We start from the raw sequence: 23,778 nt of genomic DNA, 5'->3' as shown, positions 1-23,778 counted from the left end.
AGAACTGCAGTGAAATGGTGAAAGAAAAGTGAAATGGCGTGCTCAAAGATGACCCTGCACATTTTGAGGATTTTGGCTCAACCTGCTGCTGTGAAGCAGGATTCTCCACCATGAACAGATTAAAAAATAAATATTGATCCAGGCACAAAATGAGCACCTTGATATCTGCTTTAGAATGGCTTGAAATCCATAAAAAAAAAAAAAAAAAAAAAAAAAACAGTTCAGGTGTTTTATAAAATATGTGAATCAATAAATTGTCCATATAACAAACTGAATGATTGTTATTCTCCACTTTAAAAAAAACACTTTAGAAAAGGAAAAATTGTCTTTTTTTATATATATGTATATATATATATATATATATATATATATATATATATATATATATATATATATATATATATATATCTTTTTTATTTAAAAAGTCAATGTATAACATGGATGCATAAAAACCTCATTTTATTTCAATGTTAAATTCAGTTTAAAGTAACAGATTATTAAAAATATCTCCAGACCTTTACTGGTTGTTGATTTTCTTTATTCGGACCCTGCTGATTTTTAATTGGTTACCCCTGCTCTAGCGCTACATGCACCCCTATTCTGACACATCTATATTATGCTGTAGATTATATATATTGTTTTATTTACCTCTTTTTTTTTTTTTGTTCCTTTTCTAAATTTTAAAATACCATTCAGAGAAAATCCAATGTGAAAGTTGCTTCCAAAGGTATTTCCATCTGGGCTCTTTATTCAAACTAGGAAAAAAAAACAAGAGTTTTGTTCTAAACAAAGCATGATTTTGATCCTCCTCCTAGATCTACTTTAATCTTGTAAGGATGCTAACATTAACTTGCCTTGTTTAAGAAACTATTGTAAAGAAACCATAGCAAACTGGTAATGTTGCTAATGCTACCCTAATTCACAGCTCATGTCATCTTAAGGCTCTTTACAGAGATAATTCAACCAGTCATCATACAGTCAGACTGGTTCAAAGTTTTCTATCTAAGGAAAAACCAATGGATTGCATTGACAGCAATCCCTCATACCAAGCATGATTGTAGCGATGGTGGAGAGTAAAACTCCCTTTGTAGGAAGAAACCTCCAGCAGAATCAAATCCATGTAATTTATTTTCTCCTAAAACTGATTGAGCATGATTTAAAGACAGTTTCAGAAATGCTGATGTGAGTTACTAAGATCTGACTCCGTTGGAAAAAATCTGTCTTTTCGTCACAGTATAGCGCGTTTTAGTTGGAATTTAGGAAGATCAGACATTATGTGAAAAAAGGAGCATCATCACAGATCTTCCTCCCAGCAACTGTTATACTACATTCACACTGCAAGCAGCAGGAGCAGCAGAAATGCGCATGCTGCTTCTTTTTGATGCTTGTATCAGTTCAGTTGTGACGCACAGCTGAAGCATCGTTTCTACTCCAACTGCGTTGGACGGAGCTACCATATCCTTTCTGAGTAAAAACTAGTTTTAATGCTTTTAAGTCAGAAAGACCACCAGAAAACTTCATCTTTGCAGTCAGTTCAGACCCCCGTACACCAGCGGTGCTCTGTCACTGGGAATCCCGTTCAACAGCAGCCTCTGGCCTGGTCCCCTTTTCATTGTTTTCCGCTACTGTTCGCGACTGTTGGAAGGTGTTTTTCACGTACGTAATCCAAACTGCAGGCACCAGAATAAAAAAGCGAACATACTTTACTGGCCGGTTTCGACATTTTAAGTTAATTTAGATGTTAATAAAAGCGTGTCAACCATTGACTTTGCATGTAAACTATCTGCTTCTGCTGCCGCTGCTGCTCGCGGTGTGAACGTAGCGTTAGACTTCAGGATCATCATTACATCCAACAAACTTAAGTTTTACGTTGTTCTGTTTATCTTCTTTTAAGACTAGTCCTTTCTGGGTTTTAGACAGTGGTAGATTTACACAGATACATTAAATCACTGAATTTCTATAAGCACCTATTAATACCTGTGCTAAGTTTGCCCTCATTCTATTAGTTTTTTTTTTTATATATTTGTCTTTATCTGAATGCTTCCATTTACCAAAATTAATAACATTTATAATAGCAAAAGTTGCCTTTAATAGGTTAATGTTTGTCTTTATAACGGATAGAGGTGAAATTACTTTTCCCATATACCGGCTCTATCTGGATGGGCTGATGTTCCTGATATGGGGCATCTTGTCTTGTTCCTGCTTCTCTTCCTTCTCAGCACCTGGCAGGCTTATGAAGCTACCTGTCATGTTAGAGGCTGCCATGGTTTGTAATTAGCTCATGATGGTTTTTGGATGCAGGATTTCTGTTTGTCCTGCTAGATTGGCCCACATTAAACAATAAAAGGGAGAGAAGCTGCTTGTCAGGGTTTGTTAAATCAGCAGACACCTTCCCTCAGGAGCTAAGAGGGTCAGTGTTTTGACTCACAGTTCACCAAGAAGTCAGTGTCTGTTCTCTGCAGAGAAAGCCGAACAGCAGCAGAGCTCCTTCTTTCATCAGACCCATGTTCATTATGGTGTACTTGGTTTTCACGCTATATGTTCAGCGTGCTAGAAAATAAATTGCGTGCATTCTGGCTGCTCTCCGGCCGGCCTCCTGTCAGTCCGACTTGGTTGTGTAGGAAAAAAAAGGATTGGATAGGTGTAAAATCTGTGTTGATAGTGTTGGCAGAGACTGCAAGTAGCTTAATCTCAGCAATATGGTCCGTCACATTCCCAAGTGTTTCCTTTTTAGGTTGGAAACGTGCTGAAATCCTCAGTTCAGGCCTGGTTTTTTTGACTGTGGCCTGATTTCTCCTCTGAGCTTCTTATAATAGAGTAGGAATACATTTTTTATTGCTAACTTTTGTTTTGGTTTGCTTTTTAAAGATTCAATCATATTTTCAGCATCTGTTTTTCACCCATGTTTTTCTTTGATTAATTAGGCTCTTCTTCTCATACATATGGAAACTGAATGCTATATGTCAAGAATCTTTTATAGGTCTGAGAGGCACGGCCCAATCAAGTTTTCCCTGGCCGCTACCGACTTTTGTTTGTTTTTAAGTAGTGTTGCACCGATACCAGTATTGGACGGGGCCCAGATACTGCCATAAAATGGTGGTATCGGTATCGGCCAGTACCAACAAATAGGGCACCGATACCATTTTGAGAGCCATAAGTTTATTCAACTATTGTCACCCACTCCAGGTAGGCAATACAAAGTTCTACTGGATTCACTTTGTATTAGATTTTTTCCTGCTTCACAAAGGAAGGCAGCAGCTTGACAAAGCCATGATGGCAATTATTTTACATTATTATGGTATCGGTATCGGCCGATACTGCACAGCCAGGTATCGGGGCCAAAAAATGGCATCGGCGCAACACCATTTTTAAGCTTTAATTCCTATTTTCTCTGAATTTCATCTCATTTTGTACAAAATATAAGACATTAATAAGAAAAAAAAAAAAACCAAAATGGCCAGATTCTTTGATTAGAGGTAGATTGTTCATAGGAATACATGAGTTTATAGACTGTAGATGGTAACCCAGGTTTGCCAAAGGGAAATTGGCAGATTCTGAATGTGGCTGGATTTCTGATCCTTAATTGATGTACATGCTGTTTTTGTTTTTTGTTTTTTAAGCATTAAACATTTTATCCCCCTTTTTTTTGCTTTTTTAAATCATGTCTGCTAATAAAGTAACAAAAATATTCAAGAAAGGTTGGTCTTATTCCTCAAAGGAGAGAGCCAAGATTTTAAAAAAGTCAGTCTTCAAATTACCTCATTAAAGGAACCAAGCAGTTCAAACTAACCGAACCCTATCTGACCAGTAAATTACTAACCTTTTTACTTCAAATTACAGCAATATTAATCCATTTTTACTCTGCGTAATGGTTGTTTTATTAATCTGTGAAGACAAGGCAAGTTAAATTCCTGATTTCAGTCATCACTTACGAGCTTAAGTCAACAGCTGTGCTTGCCAGCAGTATCTCACTAAACGATCAAAATCTTTATCTTTGGCACGGATTTCCTTTGCTAAGGGTTGCAACTGCAACAGTTTAGCACATGTCATTTTTTTATATCCATATTGATATATTTCTTGTAAATTGAAGTTTTATTTGAAGGCTGAAGGAGGCTCTAAAACTGGGGGACAGCCCCCCCCTTATTTGGAGGTTCCTTCATGTAGTTACTGGAAGTAACTTATCCCTATCTAAAAGCATAACATAGTGTAAGTATTGATTTAGTAAGTTTTATATCCAAAACATTGCTTATAATTTGCATATAACTTTATATCAGGGGTCTTTTTTTTTTTTTTTTTTTAATCTTTTTAGAGCTGATTCAGTGGTGCGGAATCATAGGAAGGGCTGCCATTGCTGACCTGTCAATGGAGGAGTCAGGGTTTACCTAAACCTCATTCATAAAATCATTTTTATTCCTAATTTTCTTTAAGATATTGTTTTGAAATCTCTATAAATGCTTAAATGGATAAAAAAAGAAGGGGACCAGGATAAAGTAGCCCAGCGGTGAGTTACTCTGCTTTCATTAGATGCCCAGGGCACTTCATGGGGTCCCTTAAGGCCCCTTGGGGCCCACGTACACAGCATTGCTAACCGCTACTTTATATCACTGTGTCTCTGTACATCATGATGAGAATATCAAATTGGATTTAATGATCAACTATAGGAAAAGATAAAACTATATATTTTTTTTACCCAACATGACTGGTAACCAGTCATATCGGTCACCTACTGTGACGTTGGGAGGTCAGGCTAATATACAGTCAGGAGTCAAATTTGTCACTGGGGATTAAAGAAAGAAATTTGGTTTTTATCTGCCAGGAATTGAAATTTTTTGTCACATCATTTGTCCGTTTTTAACCCTATAATGCCAAATGTATCGTATTTGATACATACGGTTTCTGAAACGTTTTGCATCTGACACCTTTTGCATAATTTAATGGTAAAAACTTTGCTCAAAATCCTATTGTACACATTCAGATATACCTGATAACAGCCAGTATAAGGCTACACAAAAAATAATCCTGACTTATCGCATAGTAATAAATTATTAATATCAAAACTGTATTTCTGTTTTTTCATTTTACATATTTTGTTAAAAGGCCAAATAAGGAATTCAGACCAAAAAAAAAGTAATTTTCTGTTTTGTTTTATTCTTGGATCGGGCTTTAAAGGGTTAATATTTCCTTATAGCAAATAAAATACCAGAGATGGTTGCTTTACTTATCTTTATTACATTATTATTAAATAGATGTTAACCGTTACTCTGCACTTTAGTTACCTTTTTGTCTCTGACTTTAGTAATTTCTTGGAACTTTTACTTTAGTAAAAATACAATGGAGTAATGCGATACTTGCTAGAGTACAATTTTTGGGTACTCTACCCACTTCTGCATGTGGATGTTCTCTCTATGTAAGGGAGCGGTAAGGCCGGTCTGTTTCCCTCCTGATAAATTAAATCAACATTTAAAGACTTCTCTGCATTTACTCTGCTCGTTTTTTAAATCCATTTGATCTGAAACAGTTAGGAATGATTAAGTAACAGCTAGTTCTGGTATTCAGTGAAAACAAATAAAATACTCAACACCTAATAACTTGATGGCAATTAGTAAGCAATCAGTATACAAATACAACTGTTCAACACACTTTAATCCTGTTCCTGAACTAAACAGTCTTCTGTGCCGAACTCCATCCCGCAACCTGTTAATAAATACTTTTGAGCAATAGGGAGAAGATGAAATCAAAAATACAAGCCACAATTGACTTTAACGCACTTCACTCACCCCTGGGTTGAGCGTGAGGCTGGCTGACCTAAATTCACTTTACCTCATCTGCCTAGACATTTGTTTAGCCTTCTGGGCAAACACTTACACAAATGTATGAAGGAGAGAGAGGTGGAAGGGATTGGGGGTGGAAAAGAGAATACATATGCTGGAGAACATCACATGTAGTGGGGGGGGGAGCAGCCATCCGGACATGTGTAGACGTATGCAGCCCTCTAGTGGCAGACGGCAGAGGGACGAGGACGTGTGAACGAGAGGGCACGGACTGATTTATGCAGAGGCACTCAGACCGTGAGTGGAAGTGGAGCCCGGGCCAAAAAGGCCGGGAGCACGTGCATGTTCCTCCGTTTTGACATCATAGTCGGGGTGAAGGGGGGGGGTGGGGTTTAGTTTGTGTAACAGAGCAAATAAACGTTACCTAACCCAAAACAAGACGAGTCACGAGCCAAAGCCAGAACAACAGGAGCTGAGCAGAAAGAAGGAAAAAAAATAAAATAAAAAAACGAGCGAATTGAGGTCATAGAATCTCACCATCAGAGGAAATTTTTTTTTGTATCTTTTTAGTAGCGAACTCATTACAGTGGCCCGGAGGATCCGTGTGCTGTGAAATCATATGCTCTAGTTAAGCTAAACAAGGGCAAGGTATTCCCACATGAAGGCCAGATGAGAATAAGGAAGCAGGAATGCAGACAGACGAGTTGAGGATGGTTTAGTGCTGCTTGGCCCTGGTATCTTACTCACATTCTCAGGTTGTAAATATACCCCCCCTCATCCCTCCATCCATGCATCCATCCCCTCCATCTCTCTACCTCAGAGTCTGTGTATGCGTGAGGCAAACCTCAAGGGTTCGGAGCAGCGAGCTCATTAAAGGCTTTATTCCACTTCCAGGATCGCGCAGGATTGCAATATGGACATTGTTTACACACAAATGTTGCCCTGGGAATAATGTTTATTTCTATTACCATCTTGGAGGCAGAGAAGGAGGAGGAAGGCGGAGGGGGGGGGGGTAGAGGGGTTGTCTACTCACATTGCTTTTCATGAAATACAGCCTCTCCAGGAGTGCTTTGAAGAAACGGGCATTTTTCAAACCACTTTCCTCTGTAGCCTCGGGTCATCCATCAGCCGCCGCCCGCCCGCCCTCCCTCCCTCCACGCCGTCATGTTGCAACTATGATATCATGAGCCGGTTTACGAAGCAGCTGGGACATTCTGGGTATAAAGGGGGGAGCGTTCCCCACTCATTAGCATGTAAACTATAAATGTCAGTGCGTGTGAGACGCAGCCTGAGTGGGGAGGACGGCTGGGAGCTTTACCCCGGCCGAGCGGTCACATAAGTGTCATCCTAAACGGCAGGGCCCCGCCGGCGCATCTGGGAGGCAGCGCGTGACGCAGCGCAGTGTTGCTACACACCCGGAGCCGTGTTTGGAAACACTGAGGCAGCTTGCTGCTACGGCGGGGGCCAATGGGAACAACTCAACCGTGCACTCTTTTGCCCAGCCAAGCGCACAGACGGGGGGGAGGAGGAAGGCGGGGGTGCAGAGATCCAGGAAATGCCTGAGCCAGAGGCTGCGACATCAGCTCACACACAGCCTCATCAGGCCACACATTGATCACCCTCCCATGATATAACAGCGCTGCCGTTTGGAGAGCCAGTCGTTATTTATGAAATATTGAAATAACAAATGGCCTCTGTGGGCAGATATTAAGAAGAGAGATGCCACAGATAAGTCAGAGGCGGGCGGCGGGCGTGTCTGCCCGAGTCGGCTGGCTGCAGAAAACCTGCAGTCATCACAAATTGGAAATATTTACAGCGCTCGCTCTTGCATAAGGCAGGATGGAGTGTGGGAGACGGCGGCTGAAAAATGGCTGTGTTTGTGTTTCAGCTTCAGAGGCTTTTAAGTCCAGATCAGCTGAAGGTCTCCATGGTGGAAATGTTTGTTCCACAGTAGAGGAAGCCAACTAACTAAAACCCCGTCAGCTGCTCTTTAAAGCTTTTACAGGTTTTCACTGCATAATCACGTTTGTATTGTTTGCAGAACACTCTGGAGACCTGCAACAGCTGTAGCAAGCCGATCATGGAGCGCATCCTGCGGGCCACGGGGAAGGCCTACCACCCGCACTGCTTCACCTGCGTGGTGTGTCACCGCAGCCTGGACGGCATCCCTTTCACCGTGGACGCCTCCAACCACATCCACTGCATCGAGGACTTCCACAAGTAAACCTCCTAAATCAGCTTTCCTAAAACTATTCAGTCCTCTTAAGCTTTTCTACGTTTTCTATTTCAGTTTATGCCCCCCTTTACACTGATACCCCTGAATAAAATCTGCCTGCAGTGTGGAATTTAGACTTATGTGATCTTGTAAGAGCTTTTTTAGCCAACATTAATGGATAAACAGCATCATGAAGACCAGGGAACGGGTCTGGAGTTCGAGGAGGAAAAAGTAATGATGGTGTCAATGAGAGAATCTATTCATGGTAGAGCTTTTATTGATCCGGCCAACCAATCGGTTTTTCATGGAACAGTTGACACAACAGAGCCACAGTTTTTCACAAAGCCAGGCAGACGGTTCTTTCAGAAGGTCTGGGGAAGATGGTGCTCTGGTTTAGAAAACTAAAACCAAAGACCAATGTGAAATGATGTCTGTTTTATATATAAAGCACTTTAGAACAGCTTGTAAAAGCACCACAGAGTTGTACAGGTTTCTGAAAACCATTTAAGCACATTTAAATTGAAAATAAAGATAAAAACAAATAGGAAAGACTTTATTTAAATTATTCAAATTTGGAGCAGATCTTTTTTTATCAATCAATTTAATCAATCTGCCAATCAATCCACATTGTGGATTAAGCTGTTGATCATATTAAGTGCAGTAACAGCAATGTGTGCTCTGGTCTACTTTTAAATATGGTTCTGGGAACTTGTAGGAGTGGTTTGTTTTTGATCGTAGTGTTCTGGAAATAGAGCAGCCCTGCAAAAGATCTCAAGGTAAGCAGGGAGCGAAACCATTTAAACATTAAAATGTAAAAAAAAAAAATTATTAAAATTGATCAGATAAGATGCAGGGAGAAAAGGCATTACTGGAGTTACATGTTCACATTTCTGGGTTGCAGTGAGGAGTCAAGCTGCAATGTTTTGAATCGTTTGGAGAAGCTATACAGAGAATTGGTCCATGTTTTTTTATAATGAGTTACAGTAATCTAAGCGTACGGTAATAACAGCATTAATAATTTTTGAATAAGTCTTCAGTCCAGAAGCCCAATTTCCCCTTTTCTAGACAGCGCTGATTAAAGGATCTTGCTGTATGGACAGAAGATATGTGTTTTGAATACCTTTATCATACACTGCATTAACTCTCCATCTATCCAAGTCTTACAATCTTTGATCTAATCTGAAAATCTTTTATATTTGTTTTGAGATTGATGCACTATGCAAGAATAGATTCTGATCTGATCTGGATGGACTACCCAAACATTTGACTCAAAAGCACTTCTTTTAAAATTTTTTTTTTACTAAGCTAGAAGTATAAAGTTGTCACCCTTGAAATAACATACTAAGCAAAACGGCCCATCGAGTACTGATTGTTTGTTAATAACGTGATTTATTGTTTATAGTTATGTAATCAGACTGTCAGTCATTGCATCTCAAAATAAGAAATACAAATGAATGACATGATTGCAAAATAATTCGTGCAAATAAAATATTTTTTTAAATCATTTTGAGCTTATAAAGAAAACTAACGGTGGGTAAAAACAAATAACTTAAAGCAACATTATCTACTCTTTACTGTGTTTTCAAATGTTCTTCAAATAGCTTAACTTCCTCAGAGTGAATAGAGTAACCAGAATGCAGCAATACACTGGAAAAATTACAATTAAATTACTTGAGTAAAAGGTAAAAGTTGTAGTATCAGCTTGACCTCTTAACTCAAGTAAAAGTGAAAAAGTATGTGCTCCAAAAACAGTTTAAAGTATAAAAGTATAAATTAACCTTAAAAAAAAAAAAAAAAAAAACAGCCAGATGCCACTATATGAATTGAAAGCTAATTTTTTCGACTATTTGGAAAAATTCTTTGAGATAGGGCCAAGGATGAGGGAGGTCTTGTTGGTCTCCGTCTGACCTTGACCTGTTAGACATTTCACCATGTTTTTCTGAATCCTACATTGTAGCATGGCATAGACAATTCACGTTTGCAGTTTGAAGAACACCTGCTTGCTTCTGATGATTTCCTTTAGCTAACCAATGAGTGTTTGCGTTATATGACTCATCCAATTACACTAGCTTTCACTAGATGTGGATGGATCCAATAATCTGCATTGGATGGAGCACATGACGTGAAATATATATTTATAACCATTAAACCGAAGCCAAGAGTAATCAGTAACTTTTGTTTTAAAAATGTAAGGAATAGAAATTACAGATACTTCTGTAATTTCTAGAAGTCAGAAGTAGGAAGAAAAATAAGTAATAGAGTGAAGTATAGATACCTAAAAAGTGTACTTAAGCACAGTAACGAAGTATTTGTACTTCGTTACTTGACACCTCTGCCTCTGAAAATTAAAGCAGTAATCTTCTTGTGCAGAAAGATAATTATATTTAGTAAGACTCCTTGAAATAATCATCGATAATGTCTAAATGAGCAGTTTGTCTTACTGCACTGGCAGATTATTGCATTTATGTTTGAGTAGATTCTTCTCAAAAGAATGTCATCTAAATAATCTGCTTTTGTTCAGTAAATTAATCTAAAGACGTATCAAAATACTTTTTGGCTAGTGGTAAGACTGTTGGAGGACAACCTGAAGGTCCATCCTGGTCTCTCTGTTGGACGTTTTTGGGCCTACAGGTTATTTTCTTGCAATAAACTGGTTAAACTCGACTCTTTGCAATGTTCCAACCTGCCGCACTGGAGAGCAAACTGTGTTTTTTGAGCTGCTGATACAGGATCTGAAGACTTCCTTGATGGGAATTACTGTCAACATTTTGAGGAATCAGAGTAAATCCTGAGATGTGGCCATACGATAAATGATGCGTTCCTGTTATTGAATCAGACATCAGGGGTTTCGTAAGCATCGTTTTACCAGAAATGTTCCTCTGCTCACTGACCAGAAGGAAACTGCTGGCTCTCAGTGTGTGTGTGTGTGTTTGTGCACTATGTGGCACATCCGCTTGGGGCCTGCTGTGTAATTCCACATGGCACGTGTGACCTCAGCAGTCGGGCCTTTGTTTCTAGGAATTTACAAGCTGTGGCCCGTGCTGAAAAAGCAAGGCCGTGGTTCCCCAGAGCCACACGCAGCCTTTTACTTCCTGACTCACACATAGTGAATAAGGATCCAGATTAGAGGAAGTACCAAAACCAGATTTCTGGTCACTGAGCAGGACCTAAAAGCTCAGCCTGTTTTTTTTCAGATCCTCATTACTGTGGAAATCTCCATGGTTAGTTGTGTGCAGTCTCATTTGATAGATAGGTATTGTAAATGTAGTAAATCCCTAATGTTTTACAGTTACTGACCTGATGTGATGGGGAGAAAACTCCCGCTGTGTTTGATCTGATTTCTGGGAATTTTTCCATATAGTTTCATTGGTGAAAGAGGTTTGAGAAATTTTTAGTTTTGGTTCAGTAGAAACAGAACTACCGTAATTTTCGGACTATAAGCCGCGACTTTTTCCCCATTTTTCGACCTTGCGGCTTATATAACAATGCGGCTTATATGGACTTTCACAGCTAACGGCCGCTAGGGTAATACCTAAATCTATGGATTTTACCATCCACCATGTTGACGTCACATTCGCTTCAACACACAAATATGGTAGCCACGCGTGGGAATGCGGAGGTCCTCCGGAAACTTTTACCGCGAGTGTTACGAGACAGAACGACAGCGAGAAAGACGGACATTAAACATAAAAAACCTGCAGCTTATAGTCCGGTGCAGCTTGTATATATATGTACAAATCATGCAATTTAGCTTCTGCGGCTTATATTCAGGTGCACCTAATATTACGAAAATTACGGTAATTGTTTTAGTTTATGAGGATAAGTAAAGTTTGACCTGGGTACTGCTCAGTTCACCCTTTTAAGAGAATAATTAAAAAAAAAACTGTTTAAAGCCACTTATGACATTCCTTCCAGTTTATAATTAGACACTGATGTGATTATCGGTAAATAAAATACCAATAAATTCCCTTTAGTTTCTGATCGTACTGTGACACATTTAAAGAGGAAGGAATCAGTGAGTTGAAGTTTGTGCTGCATTTTCTGCCTCTGCTCTGAGCTCCATCTCTGCTGTGTTTCTCACAGGAAGTTTGCTCCACGCTGCTGTGTGTGCCATGAGCCCATAATGCCGGCACCGGGCCAGGAGGAGACGGTCCGTATCGTGGCCCTGGATCGTGACTTCCACGTGCAGTGCTACCGCTGTGAGGTACGCGTCCTTCCTCTGTGTGTTTTTTTTTCCGCCGATGTATCAGAATGCCAGGTATCCGCAGCGTGAAGCTGCTGAACATCCAAACACGTCGCTGAGTCACCTTTTCAAGGAGGCAAGTGAATCATTTCTGTTCTGAAATAACTTTCGCCCTCTCCCAGGCGACCTTGACGATCTTACATGGTAACCAGTCTGTCAGAAGCCGTGCGATTAGCTGATAAGAGCAGCTGAGACAATATGTGCCCGGCTGAAGGAGACGGGGTTCATCACATTGTCAGAAAGCTGTGCTGGTGAGCACATGGTGCTGCTGGCAGATGGAAAGGTCAAAGGAAAGCAAAGCAGATTAGTTCAGCTGAAGAGGCTCAACAAGAGAAGAACTTTGTCACCGGGGAGCCAGGAGAGGAGGGAGGACACTGTGTTTGCAGAAAATAAGAAGGCACAGGTTAACTTCAGGCTTTTGGCACCAGCAGGAGGGATATAATGACAACTCTATCCTCCTTTTCCTCCTGGCCAAAAATAAAATGAAAAAATAACAATCATTACAAGTTTTTTAAACCTTTCTAAGGGAAACATTCTGCTGGGATTTTAAATTCATCTGATTAGATTAGAGCTACAATCTTACCACCTTATAAATCCATGAAGAGGGTCAAAGTTTTGATTGGGGGTGAAGGGAGTGATAAATCAACACTTTATGAGGCAGACCAGTGCGTGTTGGTAGAGTTAGACTAAAGCGCAAGAAAGTCTAGTCTACCCATGAATGCCTAAAAAATTTTCTTTTCTATAAGTAAGAGGGGGGCAGTATTATTATCTGGGCCTGGTTCAGACAAAGCGTGGTTTCTTTGAAGCATGAACGTTATTTAATTACACTGGGACTCAAATCTTATTCAATTCAATTCAGTTTATTTCTATAGCACCAACTCAAAACACACGTCATCTCAAGGCACTTTACAGTTCAACCAGATCATCCAGTCAAATTGATTCAAAGTTTTCTATCTAAGGAAAACCAGTTGATTGCATCGACTCATTAACTCAAAGGCAATCCCTCACACTAAGCATGCTTGTAGCGACAGTGGAGAGGAAAAACTCCCTTTTAACAGGAAGAAACCTCCAGCAGAACCAGGCTCAGTGTGAGCGGCCATCTGCTGAGGCCGACTGGGGTTCAAGGAGACAGAAGCAGAGATACAAAAAGCAGCTGTAAAAGGCGGCCCCGTCCAGGAAACACACAGCCAGGCAGACGAGCTCCGAGCTTGCTCCCATGTCAGAGAATGAAGAGAGCACATCCAGCCAGCCACAGTCAAAGAAACAGGACTACACTAAAAAAACAGGCAGATCTCCAACATCTATAAAAAAAAAGGTGTTGATGGGAGCAGCACAGCTGATATTTCTCTCCAGGATGGAGTCACAGCCAAACAGGAACAGATGAGGTGAAGCTACTATGAGAAAAAACAGAGAGAGCAGAATATTAGAGCTGGAACTAACAGATTCTGCAGTGAGAGTTGGATGTATGTCTTTGACACATCCAAATGCACTGCAGATCGCTGAACAGCCAAAGTCAAATTTGAAAATCTGAAACTAAACAAAAGAAACTGTGTGATTACTCAAAAATCCTGGTAGAATACAACAAAAGTGATTCTGTTCAAATTAGATTGACGGCTTATCCACGGGTCTATGAAGGTATTTATAGGGCTAAACTATTTGTTAACATGAGGTCATGGAAAACATGCCGTAATAATGAAAGACATAGAAATCAGCAATTACAAAATTCTTACAGCATTTTTCTCAGTGACTTAATTTTACAACGTTAACACAGTTGCACCATGAATCCCTTCATGCAGGTTATTATCACTGAGTTGTTCCATATCCTGCTGTCTAAGTAAAGCTAAGGTTTCCCTTCAATCTAAAACATTATTGGCTTTGTGAAAACATAACTGCAGTGGTCTGGGGAAAAGCTTTTTGTGCAGCAGTCCTGATGTTATCATATGACCCAGGATGTTTATAGAGTTGGAACATAATCGCTGTAACAGAAACAGTCATTATTAGAAAAGGTCAAAGTTTTCTATGAATTCTCTTGCTCAGATGTTCTCAGAAACGCTTCAATGCAGCATGTTCTAAGTAGCTGCTCTGCACCTTTACAAGGATAAAACGTGATTCACAAGGCTGTAATAAAACAGCCAGGCCTTTTCAGAGAGCACTTTTTTATATCTCACAATGCTGTTTGAGAGAAAGCAGGAAAGGCCAAGGTGCTGCACAGCGAATAACTAGAAAGGCTAATATATCCATCTAACTACAACTAAGCTGCAAAAATACTGACTGATGAGTTGGTGCACTCTGTCTACTATGTTTACTTTTTTACAAACACATTAATGTGAGTCCATGCTGGAGTTTCTATAATAACTACTCCTTGTTAAAATGTATGGACTTAGTTTTCAGGTTGGTTTTAGGTCTTAGCTTAAATATATCTTTTTTTTAATTTGCTAAATCCCAGAACAAAAGAGTTAATTTTTTATTCCTAACTTTCTTTGCTTTAAACTCTATGCTGGGAAAACATCCTCATTGTCCTCCCACAAGCTTCCAAGTCGTGGGCTGGAGTTTGCATTAAATATTTGGAGTCTGGTATCAAACGTGGCTCCAGGGATCCACTGATAAATAAAATAAAAAGTGTCTTAAATACTTCTGAATTGTAAAACATAACGCAGTACCGCTGTTTAGTGAAATTGGACGACTAACGGCCAGTTTTCTCCCTGGCATGATCGTTAGGGAACAGAGCTCCCCAACAGCTGCCGACAAATCAGAGCTTGAAGAAAATCATGAGGCACCCTAAAGATTCAAAAAGCAAATAGTGATCATGGCGACGATCAGCTGGAGACTCTGTGAGGCTTTGGGCAAAATTACAGACGACGACAAGCGAACATATTCACAGGGACTCCACATCATCCTAATTAACTGTGAAGGACAAGGCGTATGGAAGTCTACGTCATCCCCATCTGTACATAGTCTCTAAATTAGGTTAGCTGCTTCACATAGCTAGTCTATTAAAAGCACTGACAAAAACATTCACACGTCTTTTTTTGTTGTTCTCAGTTTAAACCACAAGAGTCAATGTGTGTTATTGAGATATATGAGATAAAAACAAAGAAAGGTGAAATGTGATGAAGAGATGGAAATTTAAAAAGTCTGGTTGTATTCAAGCCTCCTTTGGAGGTAATAAAGAGTAGATCTACCTTTCCAATCATTTAGGATATGTCGCTCCTATGGAGGACTGACTGCCATATATTAAGATAAATACAGAAATAAATAAATGCTCAATAAATATATAAGTATACAATTAATTGCCACCAAAAATACAATAAACAAATAAATGCAAATAGAAATTAAATTTTACAGTGAGACATAAATGTATATAACTCTTTTAATTAGCTTCTTTATTTATTTGCCTTTGTAATATTTACCTTATTTATTTTTTTGTCCTTTATTTTTTATTACTTATATTTTTAAGTATTTATTTATGTTCATGTTATAATATTTTTGTCTGTTTTATTCTTCGTTTGTATTTTTTTACCCTAGTTATTTCTTCGCCGCTGCTTACATTTTTACATTTCTGCTTGTTTTGTATTGTATGCTAATTTATTTATTGAGCATTTATTTATTTCTGTATTTATTTTTATATATGGCAGAGTCAGTCCTCCATATGCTCCACACTCTGTTATCCTAAAATAGTTTATATTGTAGCAGTAAGAGCTGGGATAACTGTCAATAAAATACTTGATAAAGTTTTTTACATTTGTAAATCTAAGTCAATGGATATTAATGTAAAGGTATTTATTGGTTCCTTGACAACTCATAAATACGTGTAACATCAGATATTTCATCTGTAAGAATACACGATCTGAAGTTTTGAAAACAAGTAACAACTTTATTACAATGCAAGTACAGATCACATATATTCTAGCGTAAATAACAAAATACTGAGTTCAAATCTATGACCTCTGAGGAAGCTGCTGCGCTCCTCCTTTGTTCTTGTAAATGTAAAATGTATACTTGCATTGTCTTAAGGTTGTTCTAACTTGAATTGGAAAACACTAAACTTCTCAGAGATGACATGTCTGAGGTCATATATATGTCTGAGTTAACAGGGAACAAATACAAACCTTAAATCCATGTTTGTTGACTTAAATTCACAAATAAACGAACCTAATGCACACATTTTTGATAGTTATGTTAACCCAAACATTACTTTGTGTTGCTCTCTGGCATTACATAACGCTGTGATACATTAGCATCCATTTACCTTTGCAAAGCTCTGCACTTTTAAGGGAAATTTTCTTTAATCTTTAACTTGGGAAAACATTTCAACTCTGTATGCATCACACAAAATGTAGCTGCAATGTTTTGAAGAAGACTTGAAAGGGACTCCTCCTTTGAGTCGTCTGATTAACGCTGAGCATGTGTCTCCTGCAGGACTGTGGCTCTCTGCTTTCTGAGGGGGACAACCAGGGCTGCTACCCTCTGGATGGACACGTCCTCTGCAAAAACTGTAACACCAGCCGCATCCAGGCGCTCACCGCCAAGGCCACCACTGACCTCTGAGCGGCCAGCCTCCCGTTCAGCTCCACTGTGATTACCCAGCCAGCACTCTTTCCTTCCTTCTTTCTTTCATGCCTGCATTCCCATCCACCAAAGCCCACTCCCTCCAGCATCCACGCCGTATATCCTCCTATATTTATAATCACCTAAAAGTTATGAGAAACGAAATCACGTGTAGCACTGACGCGGTACAATCACTGCAGGGAAGCATTTTGTTATTAAACTCTGCTTTAAAACCTCTAATTACATTACTTTTTATATTCCCTGCCACTAATCAAAATAATCCCACATTTGTGTTATAAGTCACCCTCTATTGCTGGGCCTCAGGCTGCATGAATGATTATTTATCAGCCCAAATGTTTTTCCTCCAGTCTTCCCTCTTTGAAAACCAGTGTGCCTCACCAGTATACAGCCTCGTTGGCACATCTACCCAGCCCGCCTGTGAGGTCATAGATATTTCTATTTGTCTGGCTCAGATTTATGCTTTTTATTTGTTCCTACTCATTCAAAAAAGGATGAAATGACGCTGTGCCGAACAGAACACGGCGAATGGACACCAAAGACCTGACTTCAAACCTCAGCGTTTCCTCATTTGATGTACATGTTTACTAAACGTTTTTTTACTTTATGCTGAATCAGGACCACAAACAGTACATACAATCAGCTCTAAGTGTGAGGAACAAAACTCCCCAACATTCGACTTTTTGGTGCCTTTATGATGCAGTTTCTGCTGCATTTGGTAGATTAACTTTAATTGGACCAAACAGTTTTATTATCTATCCGCTCTTCAGATTGATGCATGCAATGACTACGCTCCTATGCAATTTTCAGCCTTAAGTGCATTGACACTTTAGAAAAATGAAATAATGAATAAGGAAAATATTTTACTTGTACATATCAGAATTAAAGTGTCCCTATAGCAACCCTTAGATCCACGCTCTGATGTACTTTGAGGTACTCGTTGTATCGCTGTGCTGTATGCCAGTATTTACACTCAGCTTCTATGTTTAGTGTTAGTTTGAAGTTAATGGGAGAACAAGGGACCAAGACAGATTGCCTGAAAAGTATTTTTCCGCTATCTTTATGTAATCTGCCAAACAAACAGTTTGTTTCGTCTTTCTCTTCTGTCTAATTGCTTCAATTAGACTCATAAGTATTTATGACAGGGCTATAAGGTACCGTGTGAAGTTAGCTGATAGTTGTTTTCTGTGACATGGCTCGCAGAGGAAGAGCTCAGTCCACACAAAAAAAGGTGAAACATGTTAAATGTGGAGGATCGGATCAAACAATAAACGATCCCGTTTAGTGGTTTGTTAAGAACCTCCCAGGGTACCTTCAAGCTGTCAGCATAGTGTAAAATAAAGACCAGAAAAGCCCTATTTCTGATTTAATTATGGACAAAGACTTTAATTATAGTATTTTCTCTTCCTATTGTTTATTTTACTTATGTGTTCTAGTGACAAATGATGCTATAAAGAAATGAAAAGAAAACCTGTCTGCAGTCTGCAGACCAGGATGTGATTAGACTGGGGCTATATCGTTACCATGGGAACACTTTGTAAACATATATGCTAATAATACTTTTTTTCTGGTAACTCTAAGTGCTACATTGATAATTGTTGACACTTTTTCCTAAAAATAGCCCAAACTCTGGAACTGACGTGTGATATTCAGGGTGAGAAGGTGGCAGGCTGATAGATAGAATAAAGCGCCTTGAGCAGGAAGTAAGCGATAACTGCTCCTCCAAAAGGTTAGAAAACCTGAACTCCCAAATCCTCCAGGATTTTACCATCAATATTTGGAGCCAGTTGGTTTTTTTTTTTTTTTTTTTTTTTTGTGGCCAATTGCTATGTCGCATTCCAAACCAAACAGACTGTAGAACTTGGACAAATAGGGCAACATTCAGACAGATTGTGCTTTATTTTAAATTACACCTCAGCTACTCTGAATAAAATGTTCTTCTCTTGGTTAACAGACATTTTTCCTTCAGACAACCCATTAAAAATAATTAGGACCAGTGCTTGTTTATTTCTAGGTTTTGATTGTAAGCACTATTGTGTTGAAGCAAAAGTTAGCTAGCAAATGTTTTAAAACGATCAGCCATTGTGTTTACACACAAAAAAAAACTATTAAAGATTAATGGGATAGTTCAACTGTTTTCTAAATGTTATGTAAAGTTATCAAAGGTTGATATTTATCATTTTGGTTGTACAATGGTAGAGATCTCTTGCTCATTGAAGGCTAACAGTTAGCAAGGCAGCTATAGCAGGTTTAGCTGATGGTAGCAGCTTGAAATAATTTAAATATAGTAGCATTTATTAAATGTGTACGCAGTGAAAAGAAACAGTTGACTTTTAGGGGAACAACAGCCGTGTTACTACTTGGTGGAAAACATGCCTGCTCAGCTGTAAACCATCAGTTGTGAAGTGTGCTAATGATGCTAACGCTAAAGCTAGCCTTTTGACTGTTGATATTTGTGCAAGTTTTCAGTCTGTTCCCAAAAGCTCTTGTCCAATACGTTAGGCAGCCCATAAAAATAAATTAACCTACTTCTTTAGTCTTTTTTTTTTTACCACATCAAATATGCTAAATTATGTAAAAAACATGATTTAAAAAATTTTGGTTTATGTATCTTGGTTATAAATAATTATAGTGAAAGTTGATATAAATAGCTAAACCAAGCTTAAACTGTATTTTTTCACTTTTATATAATTTTTGTTATATGGCTTTTTAAAATAACTTTAGAGTTTGTGAACCGTCCCTGTAAAATAAAGATTATCGACCTTCTGCTTTTAGATCTGCACTAAATCATTCCTGTATGTCGGTGCCATGTATGAGCATTTTTTTTTTTACAAAGTGTCCCCATGTTTTATATAGTCCATTTCTGTGAAGCATCATATAGTTTACAGTTTTACATGAGACCTATGATTCCAGAAGTGAAAAGATCAGAGGTCTATGTTTTCTGTTTCGTCTGTAAAAGTGCCTTTAGCAGAGCAGTATCAGATCACTGGACTGTTGCTGTTTATCTCCTTTCTAGCTCGGCCACCAATACTTTGTGTTGTTTACCTGTTTTTTTAACCAAAGTGAATAAAGCTTCTCTCTAGTTTGGACCATGCCTCCAGCAGGTGTGAGTTTAAAATGTTGATCAGAGTGAATTTTTCCAGCCGGTTGTTAAAGCAAAGCATCTGTCCTGATTCTGTACAGGGGCCATCATGTAGTCCTGTCTTTCTTTTCCTCTTCAATAAAAGCTTTGCAAAAGCATTCTGTCTCCTTGTTTCTTTTTAGTTTTTTTACCCACCATTTTTTTAATTATCCTTAAAAAATTGTATGCCTGTTTTTTTGTGTTTTTTTTATCTTTTTTTTTCTGATCCATGTCCAGCAGGCCCTTTCCTCCGCTGCTGCTTGTTAACACTTGCCCTTTTGGCCCCCAGTCCTTCGGATCGGGCCGGTTAATGAGCAGAATCTCTCCCTCTGCTCCTCATGTTCCCTTGGATTCTGCTTGTGACCTCTGGTGCAGGAGACCAAGCAGACCAAAGGTTTTATTTTTTCTGAAACAGTAGAAAATAAGAATGTTTTACTCCTTTTAAGAGTCACTTTCAAAGCCCCTCGGCGGGCCCCAATAGCTGCACGCTTTCTCAGCTCGGATCCATTGCTTTGTTTTTCCACATCAGCTCTTCAAATCTGAATGAACCCGTCTGAGAAAGTGCTTTAATTATAAGAACACAAAAAGTCATTTCTTTTCTCCAGGAGAGAAGTGGCCGACACAATCAGGAAATGCACTCTGCGATAAAGTATGTGTACTGCTTAGATCAGCGAGATGGAGTTGTGGGAATAATTTAAATACCCTGTTTTCAACTTATGCCTCTTAAGGAGCTGCTTGATTTAATCCTCTTCATTTGTCATCTTTATTCGTGTGCTGCAAATCAGCAGTGACTCACGCAGCATTTTGTTTCCTCCTGCAGATGGCAAAACAGAAGCAGCGATCGGGAACCGTGAGAACGGCCCGCGTGGCTCTGAACACCATAGGCTGGTGGAATACGAGATTAAAAACAGCCTGTTTATCTATGGCTGACCTGCTGCTCACATTAAATTCTGCGGTTACATCACAGTTTTCTCTGCCTCTTCTCCGGCCTGCAAACAGGGGAGGGTGACCTCTTTCTCGGCTTGGAATCTGTAAAATTTCCTGGTGATTTTTTTTTTTTTTCCTGAACATACTGGAGGACATGATCTGATCATCCAGAAATAGAGAGAGGGGAGCCTCCAGCAGATGAGCCACTGACTTGCTTTGCTCCACATAAATCTGCTGTTTACAAACAAATTGATGAGTGATGGACCCTCCAGCCAACATGATGTACCCTCCAATTTCTTCCTCTGCATGAAAAAAAATAAAACTCTGCCGTTGAGTCTCCAGGGCCTGCTTTGGCAATTTCTGGAATGTCTTCGTCTAATGCGCAGAATGACGGCCTGAATTATTTACCGGGAAGCCAGAGATGAGGGAGCAAAATGGGGCCGCTATCGTGCATAATCTTCCGCACTCCAATTTAAATGAAGCTGTCATCCGGTCAGATTTACATAACATTACAATGTGGACTGACTTAGCAGCACTCTGAGCTTAATGTTATTAGCTTTTAAGTGAGTTCCCACTGTGCATTTGCATCAGGAGCATTGATTTTGTGCGTCCTTGACTTGGCTAAAGGCAGTGATGTAATCACGGAGGCAGGGTTGCTCTCTGTTAGACTAAAATCGCTCCGGGACTAAGAATCCGAGCCGTCCCAGTGTGAGCGTCACATGAAAGCAGCTGGCTTCTGTTCTGCAGCTGCAGACTGAGATGATCCAGCGTCCAGCTGAGGGGTGGGGGTTTAGCGTTCAGCTGTGTGTCGATGAGAAAAACTGCACTCAACCCTGAACAAGCCTTTACTCCTCCTGGGTTTGCGTTCGTCCTCCAGATTCATGAACAGATGTGAAGGTTGTACAAGTAATTCATAAGTTAATATGACTCATTTTAAACGGCATTATCCATGGAGTGCTTGTTCTTTATCCACTGCAGTCATGTAAATTAGAACATAACCTTTCCTTTAGACTGCCTCATGGAAATAGTTTTCATTAATTCCTGCATTAGTTTCATGCCGTTTGATTTTCCAGCCATTCTTTTCTTTTAATACTTTTATTTCAATCTGAAAAACTCACAAGAAGAGAAAAGACAATTTGAAGAAATGTATTGGTAAAATTACATTGTCTTTAGCGCTCAGACCTCGGCAGGAAACATACCGGTAGCTGGAAGATGGAAGTCCAGTAGGTTTACACTGAGAGAACCTGTCCATGGTGAGCAAGCATGAAGCGACAGTGGAAAGGAAAAACTCCCCGTTGGGAACGAACCTGGCAGAACCAGGCTCAACATGGCGGTCTTTACATCGCTTTGCATTTTAATCCCATTAAGCTGTTTGTTTGCATTATTCTCTTTTAAAAAACTGATGTTTTCAAAGAGCAATTTATACTGAGATGAGATTTAATGTGTAAATCATCTAGTTGGTAATTAGGTGATTTCCAAAGGTAAAGGGTTACCCTGGATTTTATTTCAGTAGTTTTAAAATAAAGGGATGTAAATTTAAATCCCCAGCACCATTTTTTTGTTATTTATTTTTAAAGAAAAATAATGTCATACATAATTTCCCTTTTTTCTAAACAGTTTTAAACATTTTTTTCAATTGTTTATTGTAAAAAATCTATATGAAATGCTCAGACTTTTGTGCTTTGTAGTATGACAAAATGTGAAAAAGTTGGTGGTATTTATACTTGAGGTAAAAATCATAAAACATTATTTAAGTTTATTAAAGAAGAACAAAATATTACCAACCTTTAAAAAAAAATCCTTTTAATATGTAGCATATGTCAGGATTTGACTGTTGCTTTCAGGATACAATTGCTATGAGTTCAAGAATTTTAATGATAAAAGAAAAAAAAACTTACAGAAAACAAAAAGCTACAGAACATGGAGGATGAAGAGGAAAAACGTTGAGGCTAAACAAAGAACTCTGCAGCCAACGGAGACACAAGGAACATGAAGCCAATGGAAGAGTCCAGCAGTGAGAGTGGAAAAAGGGAGAAAGCATGTCAGTCAGGTGAGAATGAGGAACAGCTGAGACCAATGAAGGGAAAGAGACCTGAAGGAGGGAGGAAAATGAACATGAGCAGACAGAATCCACATTTACATTGTTACACACATTACAAATGTGTCCAAAACTGTAAATATTCTGCCCATTTCACAAGGGCAAATGTCACGAGGGTCATTGAAAATCATTAAAAGTCATTCAATTATAATTTTTTTAACTAAGGCCTTAATTTGCATTAAAAATCATTAAATGTTATTATCGTGGCATGCTTTATTTTAAAAATAAAAATGTTTATAAAAACAATTTCGTCAGATATACAGGTGCTGGTCATAAAATTAGAATATCATGAAAAAGTAGATTGATTTCAGTAATTCCATTTAAAAAGTGAAACTTGTATATTATATTCATACATTACATACAAACTCATATATTTCAGATGTTTATTTTGTTTAATTTTGATGATTACAAATGACAACAAATGAAAATCTCAAATTCATCATATCAGAAAATTAGAATATTGTGAAAAGGTTCAAAATTGATGGCCCCTGGTGCCACACTCTAATCAGCTAATTAACTCAAACCACCTGCAAAAGCCTTTAAATGGTCTTTCAGTCTAGTTCTATAGGCTACACAATCATGGGGAAGACTGCTGACTTGACAGTTGTCCAAAAGACGACCATCGACACCTTGCACAAGGAGGGCAAGACACAAAAGGTCATCGCTAAAGAGGCTGGCTGTTCACAGAGCTCAGTGTCCAAGCACATTAATAGAGAGGCGAAGGGAAGGAAAAGATGTGGTCGAAAAAAGTGTACAAGCAAGAGAGATAACCGCACCCTGGAGAGGATTGTGAAACAAAACCCATTCAAAAATGTGGGGGAGATTCACAAAGAGTGG

At 38.9% G+C, this 23,778-nt stretch overlaps 1 protein-coding gene across 1 annotated transcript in view; it reads left to right on the top strand.

The window, feature by feature from the left end:
• Positions 1 to 20,035, top strand: part of LOC119795838 (LIM domain containing preferred translocation partner in lipoma) — a 193,923-nt gene extending 173,888 nt beyond the window's left edge. Inside the window, exons 8-10 of the mRNA XM_038304070.1 lie at positions 7,813 to 7,991; positions 12,070 to 12,190; positions 16,649 to 20,035. Of these exons, the coding sequence (XP_038159998.1) occupies positions 7,813 to 7,991; positions 12,070 to 12,190; positions 16,649 to 16,777 (429 nt within the window). The 3' untranslated portion in view covers positions 16,778 to 20,035. The remainder of the gene's footprint in view (positions 1 to 7,812; positions 7,992 to 12,069; positions 12,191 to 16,648) is intronic.
• Positions 20,036 to 23,778: the final 3,743 nt, after the last annotated feature.

This window comes from Cyprinodon tularosa, unplaced genomic scaffold, assembly GCF_016077235.1.
Source record: "Cyprinodon tularosa strain WSP-4 unplaced genomic scaffold, ASM1607723v1 ctg114, whole genome shotgun sequence".
NCBI lineage: Eukaryota > Metazoa > Chordata > Actinopteri > Cyprinodontiformes > Cyprinodontidae > Cyprinodon > Cyprinodon tularosa.
Note: the sequence above shows the minus strand (reverse complement) of the source record. Positions and strands in the feature narration are given on the sequence as shown.